This window comes from Myripristis murdjan, chromosome 13, assembly GCF_902150065.1.
Source record: "Myripristis murdjan chromosome 13, fMyrMur1.1, whole genome shotgun sequence".
In the NCBI taxonomy this organism is placed as follows: Eukaryota; Metazoa; Chordata; class Actinopteri; order Holocentriformes; family Holocentridae; genus Myripristis; species Myripristis murdjan.
Window position 1 is genome coordinate 39,189,880 of NC_043992.1, and position 20,350 is coordinate 39,210,229.

At 41.0% G+C, this 20,350-nt stretch overlaps 1 protein-coding gene across 1 annotated transcript in view; it reads left to right on the forward strand.

The window, feature by feature from the left end:
- tyw1 (tRNA-yW synthesizing protein 1 homolog (S. cerevisiae)) overlaps positions 1-20,350 on the forward strand; it is a 90,080-nt gene that overhangs the window by 63,878 nt on the left and 5,852 nt on the right. Inside the window, exon 15 of the mRNA XM_030066662.1 lies at positions 16,763-16,930. Within this exon, the coding sequence (XP_029922522.1) occupies positions 16,763-16,930 (168 nt within the window). The remainder of the gene's footprint in view (positions 1-16,762; positions 16,931-20,350) is intronic.

Below are 20,350 nucleotides of genomic sequence, written 5' to 3' on the forward strand. Positions count from 1 at the left end.
TCAGTGACCAATATAGCCACCCTTCTTTTCAATAACTGTCATGAGCCTTCCTTCCATGGAAGTCAGTAATTCTGGAAAAAAAAAAAAAAAAAAAAAATTGAAGATACTAAAAGATGATCAGTTGTTAAAATGAACATCTTACCTCACATTAATTTTAGTTTTTTAGTTAGATGATCCCACTGGCTCCCCCAGTAGGATACTGGAAAAAACCTGAACTCTCTACTAGGATGTCACATTTGGAATGATAAATGACCTAACCCTAACCTGTTTTGGTGCAGTATGGTATGTAATGTGTATTTTATTAGGTAATATGTGTACATGCAGTATGGTATATGATATGATATCCCTATATGGCCTTTTCCCCTCATGTGCTGGTACATGCACATTTCCACCCCTTACTAACCGGCTACATGTACTGCTTGAAATTGTCTCAAACCAAAAGCACAAAAAAAGCGGCTAATTTACTTAAACAGTCAAATCATGTTTAAGTGGTCTGATGTTAGTGCTTGTGTCTGTTCTCTGTAGCCGCTCTCATCCTGCTGTAGCTGTACTCTTAATTTGTTTGTGGGGAATTCAGATTATGCTGAGCTGGTGTGGAGGCGTTGTGGGCGATACGGGCGTCAGCAGTACATTTCTTCGCTTACAGCTGACAAGTGTGTTGTATATGTTGATGCGGTCCCTTCATTTCACAACACTTGAGTAACTTTATTAAAAAGGTGCTGCATTTCATTCACTCGCATATTCACCCCTGTAGTTAATGCTACCTTTGAGCATGACTCACTGTACGCAAGGGAAAATGATCTAACTGGTAACTTCCATCTTTTGTTTGGATAATGCATCGCACCTCCTCCTCCTCACAGTACAGCAACAGTTTATCCTTACTTCCCCTTTAAGCAGCGCCCAAACTCAGTAAAAAAAAAATTAGGCCAACACAATGAATTGTCTCCACCTCGGAAAGCAGAAATGAGAGAGCTCCAGCCTTTGAAGTGAAGTTGAAATTTAGTTGTTTTCTGTTTTCTTTCTGCTGCGGGGTGCCCGCTAATTGATTTTAAAAAGGTCGTCTGCCCATTTGTCCGACCTCTCCCTGCCTCCGTCGCTCTGTCCACCCCCTCGGTGGTTCCTTTGCATGCTTCTCTCACCCTCTGTGTTCCCTTAGAAAACAAATGAACAGGTGAAATATTTTTATTGACAGCACAGTCTCAGCTAATGTCAGTGTTCATGAAGTGCCTCTTCCCGCATGGACACCCACACACCCCAAGCTCTGAATACTCCACTGCAAGAGAACACAGAATTGCTTAGCCCCCTGTTTCCACTGCGAGGGCCTTTTTTTTTTTTTTTTTTTTTTTTTTTTTCAGCTACCAGAGGTAAGCGTTGGCATTCACAAAGCAGCTGTCCTGGCCCCTGCAGTTGCTATGCGACATTTGAAAAACCCAAGTAAGGTGCAATAGCAGTGTTCCTTTGCTAAAAGACAGAAAAGTATTTTTAACTGCCATTCATTCATTTTCTTTTTCCCACGCACCCCTGTGAGCGGTCCTGGTGGGTTGCAGCCTTTTTTTCCCAGCATGCATTGATCAGACGAGTCCATACAGTGAGTGAGACAGAATTAGACATGTTCAAACTGAAATTCCTCTGCTGAGACTATAAAGTCACAGTCGCCTTATCAGTTTCAAGAGTAGTTTTGTTGTCGTGGTCCTTAACAGTCACACGCTCAGGTGGCGTTACTGCACAGCCTAACAGGTGCTGTGCTTGGCAAACAACTGTAGGAAAGTATGATAGACAAGGTGAAATATTAAATCAGGAATTATTTGTTGTCAGCAACAGCATGCAAACATCAGCTAGTTAACATAAGACTAGCTATAAATAACTAATCAATTTAAAGGAATCGGATCCTAGATCTTGGATCATCACATGCCAGGTTTATTGAAACAGTCAAAAATAATGTACAGTGGTCCCTTGTCAGCCACAGACACAGACGCATTATAAGGTGGGTGTTTCAACAAAAAATTCAAATTTTAAAATCAAGTCAGTTTGATTACAGTGGTCCCTCGTTAATCGCGGATTTCGCCTATTGCGAAATCTGCGAAGTAGTCAGCTTTATTTTTTACAATAATTCTAGATGATTTAAGGCTGTAAACCCCCTCACTACACACTTTATACACTTTTCTCAGACAGGCATTAACATTTTCTCACTTTTCTCTCTTGTTTAAACTCTCAAAGTCCAGTATTATAGAATGAACGCATTCTGTACTGTACAGGAGACACGGCACGGAGGAGATTGATTGACAATGGTCTACAGTCCCTTAGCCAATCAGGACGCAGAACAAAAAAAAAGAAAAAAAGAATGCAAAATTGCACTAAAAAAAAATCCGCGAAACTGCGAGGCCGTGAAAGGTGAACCGCGTTAAAGCGAGGGACAGCTGTATCCAGAAACCGAATGGACCGTTTCAACATTTTTCCTATTTCCCATTCCTCTGTTAACTACAGGTAAACATTTGGCCACTTTTCCAGCACAGAGCACAAAAGCAGAGGACAGTGCCAGTAAAACAAACGAGCCACAACAACCTCGGCTCCACTGATTTACAATTCAGACGAAAACAGAATCGAGCATCACAGCAGGGTGTCTGTTGTCATTGAGACAGCAAATCCAAAAAGCTTGAAAAACAGTTTTTTATTAGCCTGAGTTGATACCAAAAATGACTGTCCACCTGGTACATGGACCAGACAGGTCACCAGTCCATCAAAGGGCTGATACAGATTTGTGATCACACTCCCGCTCCCATTCATACCTGAGTGTCCAATCACCGTGAGGAAATTCAAACAAACACTGGCTAAATATGCAGATGCCACCTAAAAAAACTTCTTGCTTAAAGGCAACAGCACCAACAGTATCCTCAACCTTCGACGCTTTTGTGAAAATGCAACAGCTTGCCCTTTTTCATTGAAATAACGAGATGAAGAGGCCAGTGCTGTAATGAGAGGCTCCTGCGGTGGCAGGGCCAAACACTGAAAGAAAAAAAAAAAAAAAGTAGGAGACGAGGTGAAGCATTCAGTGAAGGAGCCAAATAAAACCTTTCAAAAAGGCCAGCAGGCAGCTAGGAGTGTGTGTGTGTGTGTGTGTGTGTGTGTGTGTGTGTGTTTCGATGTGATGTGTGAGAAGGTTTTTTTTTTTTTATTATTTTCTCACTAATGAAGTGTTTGCTGGAGTTTTTCTGGCCTGGCCGTTGGCGCCCATGTTGACACTAATAAACACACATTCCAGCCGTTCCCATCAATCATCGTACAAATGCATCGTCCGTGTGCATGGAAATGGATTGTGTTTATTGTGTTTATTGTGCTTATTGTGTTTGTGTGGTTCCCATATGTAGATGAATCAGCTCATGGCTTTCTTCTTTTAGGGCATGTGCACATTTACAGGTGGAAATGACAACCTGTATTTGTAAAGTTGACCGACTGTGTCACTTCATCACAAATGTGTGTAAATATCCCTTTTTCCAGGCTGTTAAACAAATTGTCAGTGAATAACATACTTTATACACAATTGTCACTAGTTCTGTTGTCGATAAGCCTGAACTGATGAGAGAAAGGTGGCACAAACATGTACCTGCAGCCAGCTCTACATGTGCCTGCTTAGTTCCAAAAGGTAAAGGGTGGTGCTTTGAGATGTGATTACGGGCCTTAGCGTGTGTGTTTCAGCGTGTGTTTAAGTTAAACGCTGTGTGTTCTTGTCCTTTTGTTTTTCAGTTCCCGCTGTTTAGTTTTTTTTTTGCCTGGAGAGACCAGAAAAGACCAGATATTTTGGCCTGAATTTCAGACATTTGGGGTCACCATCCGCCTGTGTTTAGTTTTAGACCATTACATGAATATAGTGCTCTTGTTGGGAAGCTGTTATTGCACCTACATGAACATAACAAGTTGACATCATCTCAAGTCACGTGATCTTCACTTGGCCTTTCTCTCTGCTGTGGTCTGAGTGTGGCTTGGCCCCGCCCTCAGAGGACAGGAGAGAAACTCACATGACTGGAAATGACAGCAAAACGTAGCAGAGACTCAAACAAATCCTTAGCAGCCCATTGATGTTAATGAGCATGTGAAGTTTTAGCAGTGAATAATGAATACACACATAATGACTGTCTTCAAAAACACAGATAGACACCCACTGTACCCCAAAACTACCACTTTTTTCACTTTCAGTTTATTTCTGGCTCTTGCTATCTTGATTACTTTCTCCCTCATTTACTTTCTTTCTTCCCTTTTTCGTGTTTGCACTCATCTATGTGTGTGTGTGTGTGTGTGTGTGTGTGTGTGTGTGTGTTTTTGTGCTGCAGTGTGTTTTCCCTGCTCTCAAAGACCAACTCCCATCTTTATGTCACTTTCATCCTCTCTCCCCCTCTTTTCTTCTCTCTCCTCTTCTTTCTTTCTTCCTTTGTGCCGTGTGTCGATGGTGTTTACATCCACTGCTCCAGTCAAGTTAAGTAAAGCTGTGTGTTGTAAATGTCAGAGCATTTTTTTGCCATCTGCACTGAAATGAATTTGACGAGCTGTGTGGCGGTTAAAGCATCCGCATCTCTCTTTGCTTTCTTTCTCTTCCTCATGTATGTATATTAAACTGATGTTGCCCACTTACACACACACTGTTTTACAGCTGATTAAATCATCAACAACTTGCTTCAAGCAAGTCTGGGGGTTTATGATGTGCAATTAATGGGAAAAAAACACATTTCCCTCTGCAAGTTGTCCCCCGAGTCTCTGCTGGCTTTTCCCTTCCAGATCTCTAGTGTGGATATTGATCCATCAGTACGTAGCGTTTTGTTTTATCTCAGAGAGCACAGCAGTGATGAGAGAACAGACGGTGTCGGGGTGGAGAGGCGACCTGGGATGTGTGAATATACGAGGAGCTGTGATGTTATTATCCACCACCTCAAACACACGTGGTCTCCTTTCACACACAGAAAAACTAATATGTCGCTCTGAAATGCTCGCTCTGTCCTGAAGGGCGTTTGGATAAAGGGCAGCACACACACACACACACAAAACTGTCCAGTTATTTCACACAAACACATGAATAAACTCTCACATGCCCTCTTTCCCACATAGACTCACACACAAAAACACACACACACACACATTGTATATATGTATGTGTGTGTGTGTGTGTGTGTGTGTATATATGCATACATACATACACACATATACATACACACACATATATATACATATATGGTGTGTGTGTGTGTGTGTGTGTGTAGTGTGTTTTTGTATATATATAGATATATAGATATATAGCTATATCTATATATGGTTGGAAAGATATAGATATATATATATATAATCAGCAGTAATTGTCACAGCAGTGTTTGGTTTTCAGACATGACTTAGCCAGGCCTCCTCCCAGTGTCCAGGTCAGGTGGTCCCCAGTCACACCTGCAGTGGTGGCTGATTGAACTCTCAACATTTATTGATTATATTTGGTGTTTGATTTTTAAAAGGATGTGTGATCTTTAGAACCGAATCGATTTGTCTCCCCTGACGCTCAGTTACACAACTCACGTCACGGGCACAGGTGAAGGGTCAGAGTCATTGAGCTCTCATCTCTCTTTTCTTCACTGGCCCTTCTTCTGTTATCTCCTCTGTCTCTCCTGCCCCCCCCCCCCCCCCCCCCCCCCCCCCCCCCCCCCCCCATGCTGCATCCGTCTTGTTGTCCCTCACTGAGCTGTTGAAGCCCTCAGGCTGCTGAGCTTTGGGGAAGCTATCAGTTTTACATCATGAGCCCTGTAATTAGTGTGTCCCACGATGGAAACACCTGAGCCGGCTCTCAGATCAGGCCTCCTCGCTGACAGGTGAGGGAGCGCAGTGGGAGATAAGATGGATCAGCTATAGGGGTGTTAAGGAATAATCAATAACTGATGAATCGCTATGAAGAATTTGAGTTACTAATAATAATTGATTATGATGGGTGATTTAGTATGTAGATGCAGGCTGTTTCCTGTGTTGTTTTTTTTTTTTTTTTTTTTTTTTTTTTTGATTAATTAATGTATAGGCTAAATTACAGTTATTACAGTTACTAAATTTCAGACAAGCACAAAGGCCTGCCTGTCATTACTAAATGTTTTAGCATTCATATCAAATTGTTTTCATATTTTAATTCTACGTCTTAAATGTTCAATCATATCTCAGTGTAAAAAAAAAACACATTTGGTCTTTACAGTCATGAAGCAACATTCAATACAGAACCTTTTTCAAAGGAGTAATTGATTTTTGGAAATTTCATTCAGTTGTTAATTAATCAGACTGTAGGTGAGTGTGTCATTTGTAGTTGCTGGGCAGGACTTAACACAGGTGGGGATCATTTGAAGGTGTAAACTGCTAGGATATGTCAAGGAAATTGAATCGGTGGCTTTATCATGATGAAGCCACTTGGATAAGGGGCCAAACATCTTCTAGACATAATGAAGTCCAGCTGACCTGATTCAGTTTCCCTGACGTGCCTGTGACCTGAGATCATGCACACGCTGACAGGATGTCCTTTAGGGAGACAAACAGGTTTATTTGATGATTTAAAAAAAAAAAAAAAACTATCAAAGGACCAAACCAGTGTTTCTGCATATTTAACCTAACATCTACAAAATGTACATACTTAATGATGTTTCTGCTGATCTTTGCCCAAAGCAAGCAGTTATATTTTATATTTTAGAACGATTTCAAATGAATTTTCCTAAAAACTTTACACAGCCAGTGATCAGTTCTATGGTTTATGAATGATGATGACTTTGTCAGACACAGACGCATTATAAGGTGGGTGTTTCAACAAAAAAATTCAAATTTTAAAATCAAGTCAGTTTGATGTACAGTGGTCCCTCGTTAATCGCGGGAGTTACGTTCTAAAAATAACCCGCAATAGGCGAAATCCGCGAAGTAGTCAGCTTTATTTTTTACGATTATTCTACATGTTTTAAGGCTGTAAACCCCCTCACTACACACTTTAGGCAAGCTGAACGCATTCTGTACTGTACAGGAGACACGGCACGGAGGAGATTGATTGACAATGGTCTACAGTCCCTTAGCCAATCAGGACGCAGAACACACAAAAAAAAAAAAATCATGCAAAATTGCACTAAAAATGTTACTAAAATTCTGAGATCACCTCCTGACAAAGGAGACAGACAACGCCCAGTTGAGTAGTAAATTTTTACTTGCAAGGAGTGAGTAGCTTACCACGTTGGGCAGCGACCTCTCACTGAGGCACTTGTTCACACATCAACAGTTATCTATTCTATTCTAACAGGAAATGAATCCTTATATGGTAATATTCAACAATCCAGCTACAATACAAGGATACAAGGTCATATTACACTCTCACTTGGGTGAAGAGTGGAAAACTACTGTCTACACACTTCTATATAGTGTCATGGAAATAATGGTAATATAATGTAATTTTATAAGATTAAAATGCAATTTTTATAACAAAAAAAATCCGCAAAACTGCGAGGCCGCGAAAGGTGAACCACGTTACAGCGAGGGACAGCTGTAAATATTTTTGGTATCCCTGCATAGTTTGCAAAATTGTTGAAATGTAAAATGAGGGTGAACTGCAGTGAAAGGGTCAAACATTTCATTTTTATTTACACCCACCAGTGCAATGTGAGATTGTCATTACAGATACAGTGTTTTCCATTCAGTTCAAGTAACTGGGGTTCATTTCATGGGAAACTGAAGCGTGTGCCATGTCACACATCAGAAACACAGCACACTCATCAAGACAAGAGGTGGAGTGTGAACATATAAAAATGATATAGTGTGGGAATGTGTGCGTGTCCACCAAGGGCAGCTCACAGGCACATTAATTATTATGTCCATCAGCCAGTGTGTTTACGTGGTGCAACACACTCCACCTGCACAATTTCCCATCCACTGTCCCATTGTTGTCCAGCGTGTGATTTATCATGGCAGCGCTGCGTCAATAACCTGCTGGTCCTCGCTCCAGAGAGAGGGCGAGGGCGAGAGAGAGAGAGAGAGAGGGAGAGAGAGGGATGATTTTGGTCAAACACACCCAGCCTTGAAAATCAACGCTGATTATTTACATTACAGTCATCAAGGCTTATAATATTTGGATATGGGTCAAGGGCTTTCATATCTTCTGAGTGATACAGTCCATTCATTTTCTCAGTTCGTCTCATCTATCCTCTCCCATCTCCTCCTATCTCTCCCTCCTTCTGCCCCTCTGTACCTGGTGATTTATACGGAGCCCTGGGTAGTTGATCTTTATTCAGCGGGCCTCCAGGCAAGGCTGATAACACCAAGGATCCTCATCAATTCTGCCGTGCCTCGCCCCGCCCCGAGCCGCGCCCTCGCTCTCAGCCCAAACCCTGAGGACACGCTTCACCCCCTGTTCTGTTTGTGTGTGTTTCTGGTTCGTGGGGTGAATGCACAAGCAGCTGGCGCAGAGTGTATGTTGTCGAATTACCCCGAGAAATGGGCACGCTTCACAAATGGAGTCGCGGTTCCCCTGTGGCCGTTGAATAGACACGCTCAGATATATGTGATCGGCACTGCAGCCGGGCTCTGGGACAGCAGCCTGGGCTCGGCGCTGCTGGAAAGAGTTGAGTGTGGAAATATTTCTTGTGCAGCAGACCGTGAAGAAAGGCAATCCAACTGGACCAAAGACGGAGTCTTTTTTTTTTCCATAGAAAAAAATACTTCTTCCACCTAATTGTCCTTGTGAAATTGGCCTCAGCCAGCAGGAGTGGTGGTGTTACTGTATTTCATATGCAGGAGCCATACATTACCTTGGTCTCAAAACTCTTTCTGAACTCAGGGTGTCCGCGGAGTCTAAAAAAGTCTAAAAAAGTCTAAAAATTGACATTTTCAATTTTAGGCCTAAAAAAGTCTAAAATAGCCTACAGAGATATTTTGCACTGTAAGTCTAAAATCTCATTTGGGTAATTTAAGACCTAGGTTATAGTGCAAAATATCAATGTAGGATAAATGTAAAAATAATTATCTTTATGTCAATTTCCCGTCCGTTACCCACGCCGTTCAGTTTTTTTGTTTTGTTTTGGGGGTTTTTTTGTTCCGGTGGCTTATGGTCCTTGTAGTTCTGCTAGCGGAACTCACTGTTAGCGGAATGCACAATAAAACTACAGACGTGAAGCGGAAGTGTCGTCACAGGATGTTGGAGCAAGCACAGCTCTGTATTGCGCTAGGTGCGAGGCGGGAATGGCAGCAGGACAAAACCAGACAAAACACGACATGGGCAAATGCAGATTCAATAATATCTGGCTCGAACGTCAGGATTTTGCCGACTGGCTCAAACGTGTTCCAGATGATGACACCGAGGCGTTTTGCACGTTGTGCAAAAGATCGCCGAAATTGCTACCAAAAGTGCAGAGCTAAGAAGCATGTAGTGCTGCGCATTACACACACACACACACACGCCCACACACAATCGCTCACGGGCTCTGTAAAATGTGTATAAATGTGGTTTGTTTCAATGTTTTCAGTGTTCAGCATTTGAAGTAGTTTCATTTGAAGGCATTATTTTGAAAAAAAAAAAAAATGAAAATGTTGTGTGCTGTAGTTTCTTGCATCTGTGTTTGTTTAAATGACAATAAATGTTGTCATTTGAATGCAATCTGGACCTGTTTTTTCTTAGTTTTAATACTTCGTGAAGGTCTTAAATTTTTACACAGGATTTAAAAAAGGTCTAAAAAAGTCTAAAATTGCACTTGTTAAAACCTGCAGACACCCTGTGAACTGATATTTTTTTAATAAATATGAATAATTCTGTTTAAAATCTATTTGTCCCATCTTGTCCCATTTTTGTGAGTATCCACTCACATGAATTAAATGTGAGGCTCACGTTAGTTAAGTTAGCCATTTAAGATGTTTTTGCACAGGTATCTGCCTTTTTTTTTTTTTTTTTTTCTCTTTTTTTTTAACAGTCACAGGAAATGCAGGCAAGAGACGCAGCACGTGTTTGTCAGAGTTTTAACACGCTCACAGTCGTGATTTTCCTCTCACACATGGTCACGCATGCACACACTCGTACACTTGTGACTCCTCGGTGAGTTACCTGGGCGAGGATCAGTCAACGCTCCTGGCCAAGAGATCAGAGAGGCCTGGTCGCACAGCTGCTGCTTTGGCCCTGCTATAGTACACTGACACAGGCTCGCTCTCTCTCTCTCTCTCTCTCTCTCTCTCTCTCTCTCTCTCTCTCTCTCTCTCTCTCTCTCTCTCTCTCTCTCTCTCACCCTATTTGTGTGTGCATGCATGTGTGTTATGAAAAATGAAGGCTCTTGAATGAAATGTAATGACTCCAACAAATCTCATTTGTTTGAAGGATAATTAAGTTATCTTCAACCCAGGCTTTTTTTTTTTAGGTTTTTGGCATCTCTATAGTTCTCACCACATAGTCTGTTCAGTGACCTGATATAAAAAAAAAAAAATGAAGGAATCTTGTGCTTCTTTTCCTCCTCATTTGTGGTTTTAAAACAATGTTAGTTCCTCTTGTGAATGGAAAAAAAAAAACACATTTTCACATCTATTTTTTTGCAGACATCTACAACCAAAAGCTCTTGAAGGCACAATAGATCATGTTTTCCGTTTCTCAACTTGAGAAATGGAAAGCATATGAACATGACACTGATTTTTGCTTTGCACAACATGTTAATTTTGAACACACACACACACACACACACACACACACAGAACTTGACTCTTATTGAAGTGTTCCTCCTAGTGCTTCAGAATCCAGCATGGTATTTAAAAAGAGCCAAAATTATTAATAATTTTAGTCATGTAAGTAAAATACAAAACATGCCCTGGTCAAAATATGATGATTCTCAGTTTCATATCATAGTTAAAGTAAATCTTTGAAAATTCTTCTTGCGGTGAACTACGTAGATTCTTCTTGCTCAACTTTCCACCTTCGAATGTTGATCTGAATGTCCGTTCTGTTTCGCGCATTTGAATAGGACGTCATTTTTTCATAGTTATTATTTTGGTCATTTTGATTTTCATTGATTGAGGATGATTGATAGATCAGTCCATAATGAGAATAGTTGTGAGTTGCAGCCCTTGTTCCCGGCCCCACATTGGATTATATTTTACCTAAACACTACAGAAATCTTAATTATTGCAGTTTTCCTCTCGCTTTCTTTGTCACTTTGCTCCTCTCTCCCTCGTTTCTCCATCCCTTTGTCCCTTGGGCTCAGGCTCTGAGACTGTGAGCACCTTTGAAGGATAAAAGCCCAAATATCATCAGATCTACACACGATATTACAGTATAAACCAGTTTTACAAAATAACAACACTGATTCCTGGTATTGGAATTGCATCAGTGGGTGTTGGATCTGGCTGCTGCAGCAAAACACACACACACACACACACACACACACACACACCCCGCGGTACAGGACAGCCAGCTCTTAGCTCTCGTCCCAGTTTGATGTCTCCACCGTGGGGAGTTTTTATTCTCCTCTCATTCTCCTTTTTCGTCGCTCTCGACCACAACACAGAATTGTTGCTATCGATCAGAAAAGCGTCAGCTTCTAGCCCTGCTGTTCTGATTGATTTTAAGGCCAAGGCCTGATGGTTTCTCACTTCCTACTCTATTTCTTGCACCCATTGAATGGGAAATCAGTGTGAAATCCACTGATTACTGGTGATATAGCTGCTGATTGTCTCCGTGCATGAAGTCTTTTTGTCAATCACACCCTCCAGATTGCCAATATGAAAGAGAGCCTGTTATTTCAGTACTTGAATTATTTTTTTCTTAACCATAAGAAATGCCTTTAGTATATCCATGTAGCTGACAAGAACAAGCGACAAATGAGTCATAACGTCTTACACAGTTCTTGACAGACATGCTAGGCTATGAGGATAGGCTATCCTCTCTTCCAAGGGCAGTGTAGGAGCAGATTAATTTAGTGTTGGCATATTATTGTTTTTTATTATTTTTTATCTTTAGACTTAGCGCTCACTATTATTTCTAACACAGGGTGGCAGTGATTAGAGACAGGATATATGTTGGGCACAGGTGACAGGAAGAGGTGGGCACAGGAGGGAGGAGGGCACACAAGTTTTCCCCAGACCTGAGGCAGGGAGGATGGACAAGAGCTGGTATGTCATATAATTTTGTCTCTTCAATAAAACAAGTAAAGATACGAGGATTGACTGGACCTTGTGTCTTTTGGGTCTGCGTAAAGATCACTAATGCTCCTCCTGTGTATGTAAAGGCAAGAGTGGAAATGTTTGAAGGAAAAGGAGAAATTGCCATTACAGGCAGTGTTTTCAAAGTGGGCCCCTGGGGGCCTTGAGAGGCTTCCAGGGGGCCATCAGCAAAATGAGGACTAGTTTAATTTCACTATAACGTAATTCACTTGAAATTGTCAAAATTTAAATTTAAAAATTGCAAACCATTTTGCAAAAAAGTGTGATTGTTACATCGTGTTCAAAAAATTGATTTTAAAATTATATCTATTCTTATGTGTGTTATTCTATGTATATATTTCTCTATAGAATATATGTTATTTCTCTTGATGTTTCATGACATACAGAGCATTCAGAAAGTATTCAGACCCCCTTCATTTTTTTTTTCACTTTTGTTATGTTGCAGCCTGATGCTACAATCGATTAAATTGATTTTTTTCTCTCGTTAATCTACACTCAGTACCCCATAATGACAAAGTGCAAACAGAATTGTAGAAATTTTTTGTAAATTTACTAAAAAGGAAAAACTGAAATATCACATTGACAAAAGTATTCAGACCCTTTACTCAGGACTTAGTTGAAGCTCCTTTGGCAGCGATTACAGCCTCCAGTCTTTTTGGGTATGAAGCATCAAGCTGTGCACACCTGGACTGGGGGATTTTCTGCCGTTCTTCTTTGCAAATCCTCTCAGGCTCGGTGAGGTTGGATGGGGAGCGTCGGTGGACGGCCATGTCCAGGTCTCTGCAGAGATGTTAGGGTTCAGGTCAGGACTCTGGCTGGAACGCTCGAGGACCTTCACAGAGTCCCTAAGCCTCTCCTGTGTTGTGTTGGCTGTGAGCTCAGGGTCACTGTCATGTTGGAGGATGAACCTTCGGCCCAGTCGGAGGTGCTTTTCTTCAAACTCCAAGCAGCTTCCATGAGTTTTGCTCTGAGGAGAGGCCTCCGTCCAGCCGCTCTGCCATAAAGCCCAGATCAGTGGAGGGCAGCAGTGATGGTTGTCCTTCTGGAGCTTTGTCCCGTCTCCACACAGGATCTCTGGAGCTCAGTCACAGTGATCATCAGGTTCTTGGTAACCTTTCTTACTAAGGCCCTTCTCCCATGATGGCTCAGTTTGGCCGGGCGACCAGCTCCTGGAAGAGTCCTGGTTGTGCCAAACTTCTTCCATTTGAGAATCATGGAGGCCTCTGAGTTCTTGGGAACCTTCAGTGCAGCAGAAAGTTTTGACCTCATGGTTTCTGCTCTGATATGCATGTCAGCTGTGAGGCCTTCTATAGAGAGCTGTGGGCCTTTCCAAATCATGTCCAATCAATTTAATTGACCACAGGTGGACTCTGATCAAGGTGTAGAAACATTTTAGCAACGAGAGAAATGGGGGGCTCCTGAGCTAAATTTCAGGAGTTGCTGCAAAGGGTGTGATTCTGTTTTCACTTTGTCGTTATAGGGTACTGAGTGTAGGTGAATGAGAGAAAAAATGAATTTAAACGATTGTAGCATCAGGCTGCAACATAACAAAAGTGAAAAACGTGAAGGGGTCTGAATACTCTCTGAATGCTCTGTATACATACACAAATATGAATTGTTTGGTGTGCCAAAGCAAAAGGTTTCTGTCTTATTTACTACAATAACTGACACCTGTGTTGAACCCACTCAGTATATTTGTATAGTCAAACAGTAGTTCTGTACAGCCTTTATGAGTATTGAGTGTGCTCTTTCTGTTTGTCTTCAGTTTCATTTGCTGTGATCAGTACCTCGTTTTGTTTTGGTGTGAGTTTCTCTCAAAATTGCATCTGAGTAAATGAATGGCCCTGCAGACTAGTGTGTTGTTTTAGATTCATTTAGGATGCCTTTGATATGGGAAGCTGGTTAACAGACTTAAGTTTCCACACAAACAAAAGTTCAGGCTGCCAAACCAAAACTGTTAAGTGACCAGAGTTTTACTCCTGTAAAGTGACCACAGTCCACTGACGCAGCAACGCTGCATCTGTGCTTCACACTCAAAGGAAAGACTGTTTTAAACATTATGTTGCCTTGATAAACTGGTGCAATTTTAATAGTTAGTGAAAATGGCTGTATTTTACTGTAAACTGAGAGGCCAAAAGAAATTTGGCTCCCAAAAATTATCAACACCCCTTGTAACTCCCCGGAGTTGAATCACGGACACAAGGCGTTCTTGGGTTTTAACAGGCATTTACTTTCATTCCGATGCCGTGAGAACTGAGTTCAAATAAATAAATACAAACTTAAATTAGTCCCATACAATGTATTCTCATAGAGAATAAATATCAAACAATTAAATAAACAAAATACAAATGGCCAAAAATGGTCAAAATACAACTATCTTCACAGCTCTAAGCTCTTATTCTGATAAGAAAAAATATTCATACAACATATAACATTCACCGCAACATAAATGGGTCTATCATTCAATCACTGCTAACCGAAGCATAGCTTGTTAGCACACTACATAAACAATAAGTCAATACAGAGCATAGAGCTAACAGCAAACCTCACTGGCCACATTAACTCACGGGAGTGAACAAAAAAAATCTTCAGCTTCCTTCAGCTCTTACAGTGCTTATATCAGCAGCTTACAACTGTGGATCTTCATGAAAAACAAACAAAAAACAACAACAAACTTAAAAACTTCCTCTGTGGCTCTAACAGGTGTGTGTGCTGTGCTCTCTCAGGTGAATAGCGGTGTAGCAATAAAAAAGGTCGTACCATCACAGCGCCTTAATATAAGTTCCACCTGTAATTAGAACCTCTTAGAACCATGTTTTAATTCTATTTGTACTTTTAACAGAAATATAATATTGTCAACATTATTTATTGTTCTATTTTAATCAAAAACATAAAATTAATTTGACATGTTACCAACTTTATTATTTGAATAACTGCCTCTAACAGCAGCTACACCCCTTGAGCTGACAGCACTGCAGGTACTCAGAATAGTTAGAGAGTTGAAGGTCCCAGTTAGGAAGGGTAGCATTTCTTTGTTTTTTACCCTCTCCCACATTTCACCTGCCTGCCCAGCATTGCTTCTCTGACTTCTGGGTTGCTGCTGCTTCTGAAAAAAATCATGGAAAGCATATAGCGCACAGGCTGTGTACCGAGAACATGCTAAACTTTGATTCATGATGCGTCATAACATCCCCATTAACACCTGCCCTTTAAATCAGAGCGCATGACCAGATGCTGTCCAGGCTCCATGTTTGATACCAGCTGGGTTTGGTCCACCGAGCATATTTAGAAAGCCATTTGGAGGGATTTGAGGTCTTAAGCTGTGTCTTTACAGTCTAATGTTAATAGGCCGTGTATGCATGCATGTGAATTCCTGGACACAGCGTAAGAAAATATCAGTCATTTTGTGTTTATTCCTAAGTGTCAAACTCATTGAGCTTGGAAATTACATCTTTTACATTTTCTGCTTCACCCTTTGTTTTAACCCTCATGCAGGAGGGAGATTTCCAGTACATCAGATCAAAGCCACTGTAAAGCCTTCTAGTGGGGCGGCATAGCTAAACTATCGTTCATTTTGTGATAAAAGCACCAAATTTGGTACACTCATAGCTGAATATATGTTGAATGAATCCGGATATCGGGCCACTGCAAATTTTTATTCTGATGACTGTGGCAGCCATTTTCAAAACTGGCCCCCAGTGGTTACTGGCATGGAGTGCTTTGCCTGCCGTGCAGCTGCTGTTTCATGTTTTCAGCACCACAAATATAATTTAGAGACATTTTAAAGTGGGAAAAAGCTTTATTACAATGTAACAGATCAGAACATAAACTTTAATAGGCTCTCACATTGCCCTTCACAGTCTACGAATCTTGTATTTTAAAAATTCTACAAGGGCAAAATCCTCGTCCTGAGGTGTGGGCAGAAAGTGTTTGAGAAACCGAGTGTGTATAACTGTATTTTTTCTTAATTTAATGTGTATTTACATTTTTAAAATATTTTAATCAATCATTTTAATATTTTTATTCATTTTAACAAATCAAATGCCTGCTATGGCCACTAGGGGGCGCTTTTGTGATGGCCCAATATCCAGATTTGTTTGAAATATATCCACCAACACATCTACCAAATTTTACACTGCAAAAACTCAAACTCTTACCAAGATTATTTGTCTTATTTCAAGTCAAAAATGTCTTATTCCTAGTCAAAATATCTCATTACACTTGATTTGTTTCTTGTTTCTAGCTAATTTTCACTTATTTCAAGTGAATTTTCACTTTCTCCACTGGCAAATTTTGCCAATGAAACAAGCAAATTTTCACTTGTTTCAAGTGAATTTTCACTTGAAACAAGTGAAAATTGTCTAAAAACAATTTACTTCTGAGGTGATCATGTCTTATTTTAAGTGTAATGAGATATTTTGACTAGAAATAAGACGTTTTTGACTTGAAATAAGACAAATAATCTTGGTAAGATTTTGCGTTTTTGCAGTGTATGCTTTTATCACAAAATGAGCGATTGTTGTGATATATTGAGCTAAGCCGCCCCACTATTCCTCGTCTTTTTGGCTCTGATTGTTTCCCCGTGTCCCCCCAGGGAGTGACGTATTGTGGGGAGAGCTCTGCCAGCAGTCTGACCATGGCCAACGTTCCCTGGCACCAGGAGGTGGTCGCCTTCGTCCAGCAGCTGGCCGATATGCTGCCTCAGTACGAGATCGCCTGCGAACACGAGCACTCCAACTGTCTGCTCATCGCACACACCAAGGTGAGACCTGCCCCACGCCACGCCCGCCGCTTGTGGCACCAATAACAGGCCTCCCCAAAATCTGTGTTCCAAGTTACAAGTCAAAAGACATGCCCGCCCCTGTTGGCACTGCACGTTGATTTGACACATGGGAAGACTCGCTGGACCATGAAATTAGATCACTGAGAAGATGAAGAACCAAACTATGATTTTAGCTAGCTTACAATAAAACAAAAAAATTTTAACTGTCAGCGATACAGATGCCATTCCATATAAAATCAAGAAATGTATATTCAGCGAAGCCATGCAAAATCTTACATTCATACTATGAATATTTTCTGAATTACAAGTCCTCAAAGTACGGGCCGGTCGAAATTCAGCACTTTTTTGTTCACATTGGGTTTTTTTTGTTGTTGTTTATTTGTTTTTGTTTGTTTGTTTTTCTAGCATTTTTGAGCCCTCATAACTTCATTTCATTCTTGAATCATAAGAGGGTTTACTTGGATGAATATCGATTTTTACAGAAGAACTGTTGTGATCCCTTCTCCACTCAAGTCAAGCCGGTGAAAAGCAGTTTAAGCACTTTGGATATTTCAGCAGCTGATGGTATAAACAGCTGCACTGGGAAAGACATCAGACCAGCTCAGACAGTTTGGTCTCGGTGCAGGTCTCTGAGGTGTCTGAGGTGTCTGAGGTGTCTCAGGTGTCTCAGGTGTCTGAGGTGTTTGAGCGGTCCATGTCAGGTGAAGAGCCGTCAGTCTCTATGAGCCAGCGGATCAGGAAACTGGACTGAACACCAGGAGCAGCAGTTGGATGTTCCCCTCTAAAGTTCAGTAAAGTGAGTAAAAGGGACATCCCGTCTTATGCTGAGCGAAAACTTCAACAGGCGATGAAGCAACAAATTGCAAATAAAGCATCCATAAAAAAACACTAAGGTGCCGTTTACACCACAACGATTTTTTACAAAGAACGGTAAACTTTTGTTGCGGTTTGGCCTTTCGTTTACACGACAACGGCGTTTTAGGTGCTTGAAAACGCAAACTTTTGAAACCGGGTTCCAGAGTGGAGTTTTTTGAAAACGCCGCTCTCCCCGTCACCGTGGAAACTGGCAAAACGCAATTCTTGTGAAAACGATGACGACACGGCCGCACTTCTCGCGTGACTGTGACGTTTTCAGCCATGAGCCAACAGGAAAACAACAACAGGTGGACTGTCGAGCTGTTTGTGCTGCTCTGTGGTGTTACACTGTAAAGTTCACCGCCACCTACTGGCCTGGCATGCACACTACAGCGTTTTCAGTTGTTTTTGCGGATCCGTGTGAAGGAGGATCGTTCTCACAGCGTTATCGTATAAACATGGAACTTTTTAAAAACGCAAAGGAACGAGTTTTCCGTTTTCATCAGAACTGTTGTCGTGTAAACGGGGCCTAAGTTTCAGCTTGCCCATGTGTAACTCAGAAAATATTCTCAGTATGAACGTAAGATTTTGCATGGCTTCACTGAATATACAGAAGATACTGTAAAAAAAAAAAATAAAAATACAGCTGACTGTGAGGGGGCCAGGTGGGGGGGCACTTGTTGGATTTCACAGGGACATTAGGCTAAACTGCATAGCTTGTACTTTGTTGACACTGCTGGTTAAACTGTTTGATATCACTAATAAACAGTGTAGTTATTGGAGACAAACCACATGTTGTTATTTAGAGAAATCATTCAGCAGAGGCAGCAGGTTGATAGATATTCATTTGCTGACTGGCTCCTGCTGTTCTTCTTGATGTATGTGAGCATTAGCGTTATCCACATCCACCTTTTCACAGTCTGCTGTCATTCAGGATTCAATTCACTGCATATTCTCTTTTGTATCTTCTCTATAGCGCACTGTGTAAAACAAAAACCCATAGCCATGTGGCCCTGCAGCCGTGGGTGGTTGCATTTATCATTCATTCATTCATTCATTCATTCATTCATTGATATCATTCATTCATTCATTCATTCATTCATTCATTCATTGATATCATTCATTTATTCATTCATTCATTCATTCATTCATTCATATCATTCATTCATTGATATCATTCATTCATTCCTTCATTCATTCCTTCATTCATTCTTTCATATCATTCATATCATTCATTCATATCATTCATTCATTCATTCATTCATTCATTCATTCATTCATTCATGTCATTCATTCATTCATATTATTTATTCATTCATTCATATTATTTATTCATTCATTCATTCATTCATTCATATCATTCATTCATTCATTCCTATCATTCATTTCTGCTCCCATAGGACGAAGACAAACCTTCCTTACAGAACTCAAAACTTTACAGGATTAGTACGTGCATATTTAGAAACTCTTTGATCACTGAAGACTCATCTTACTCTGTGTGTGTGTGTGTGTGTGTGTGTGTGTGTGTGTGTGTGTGTGTTCCTGCATGAATGGGTATCTGGGCCACTCAGACAGTGCATACTGCATCAACAGCCCTCCCACATTATAATGAAGTCTGTGTACTTTGTTCCTCCTTGCATCGATTGCAGTTATGCGCCAGGTCCTCTCAGACACACACACACACACACACACACACACACACACACACACACACACACACACACACAGTACCTTTACAAGTAGCTTTCCAGACAGCAAGCAAGCATGACTCCAGGCTCCTGGCTTTTCCTTGTTGTTTTATTATTTCTGCTCCTGACTGAATCCCCTCCTGAGGCCGAGCTGCACGCAGAGCAGCCGCTCGGCCGCCCCGTCACCCACACCACGCCAAGCGTCCGTCAATAATTAATGAAGGTGATTAATTGCTGTCTCAGCTGTCAGTGACAGAACACAAGTTCAATCCATCCAGAGACAGAAAAACTTAGCATCCTGATGAAATAGGTTTTATTTATCAGGGCAAATGGAGAACAGAGCATGCCTCCTCTCCATGATGGTCTCTGCTGAAGGCATCCTGAGATAAAGAAGCAGTATAAGGTGATAATGTATAAGCTGAAATAATGAAGATTGGTCGAAGTACTGTCTAGAAGCCAGGTTTGGTGATTTTTTTTATTGTAACCCTGATGAGTAAAATGTTTTTTTTTTTTTGTTTTTCTTTTTTTTTAAATGAGTATAGGGGAAACTACACTAGGCAAAAAAAGTTCTGCACCGCTTTTTCAATCTGTAATTTCTCCCCTTTATTTATACCCAATAGTGTTGTATCTTATACCGTTGTAAAGGAATGAGTGACACCGGTAATTGTGTGGGAAGCGACCTATTTTTTTTTTGACAAAATCCCGAAAAAACACACTGAATGGGATTTTGCTCCCCTCAAAAGGGGGGGAGGGGACATGTTTAGCCATGTTGGTCATACCAATCGATTGACAATCCTTACAACTTATTTCTCAATGAAAAGGGGACTAATCAGGCTTTCTAACGGTATAAAAGACA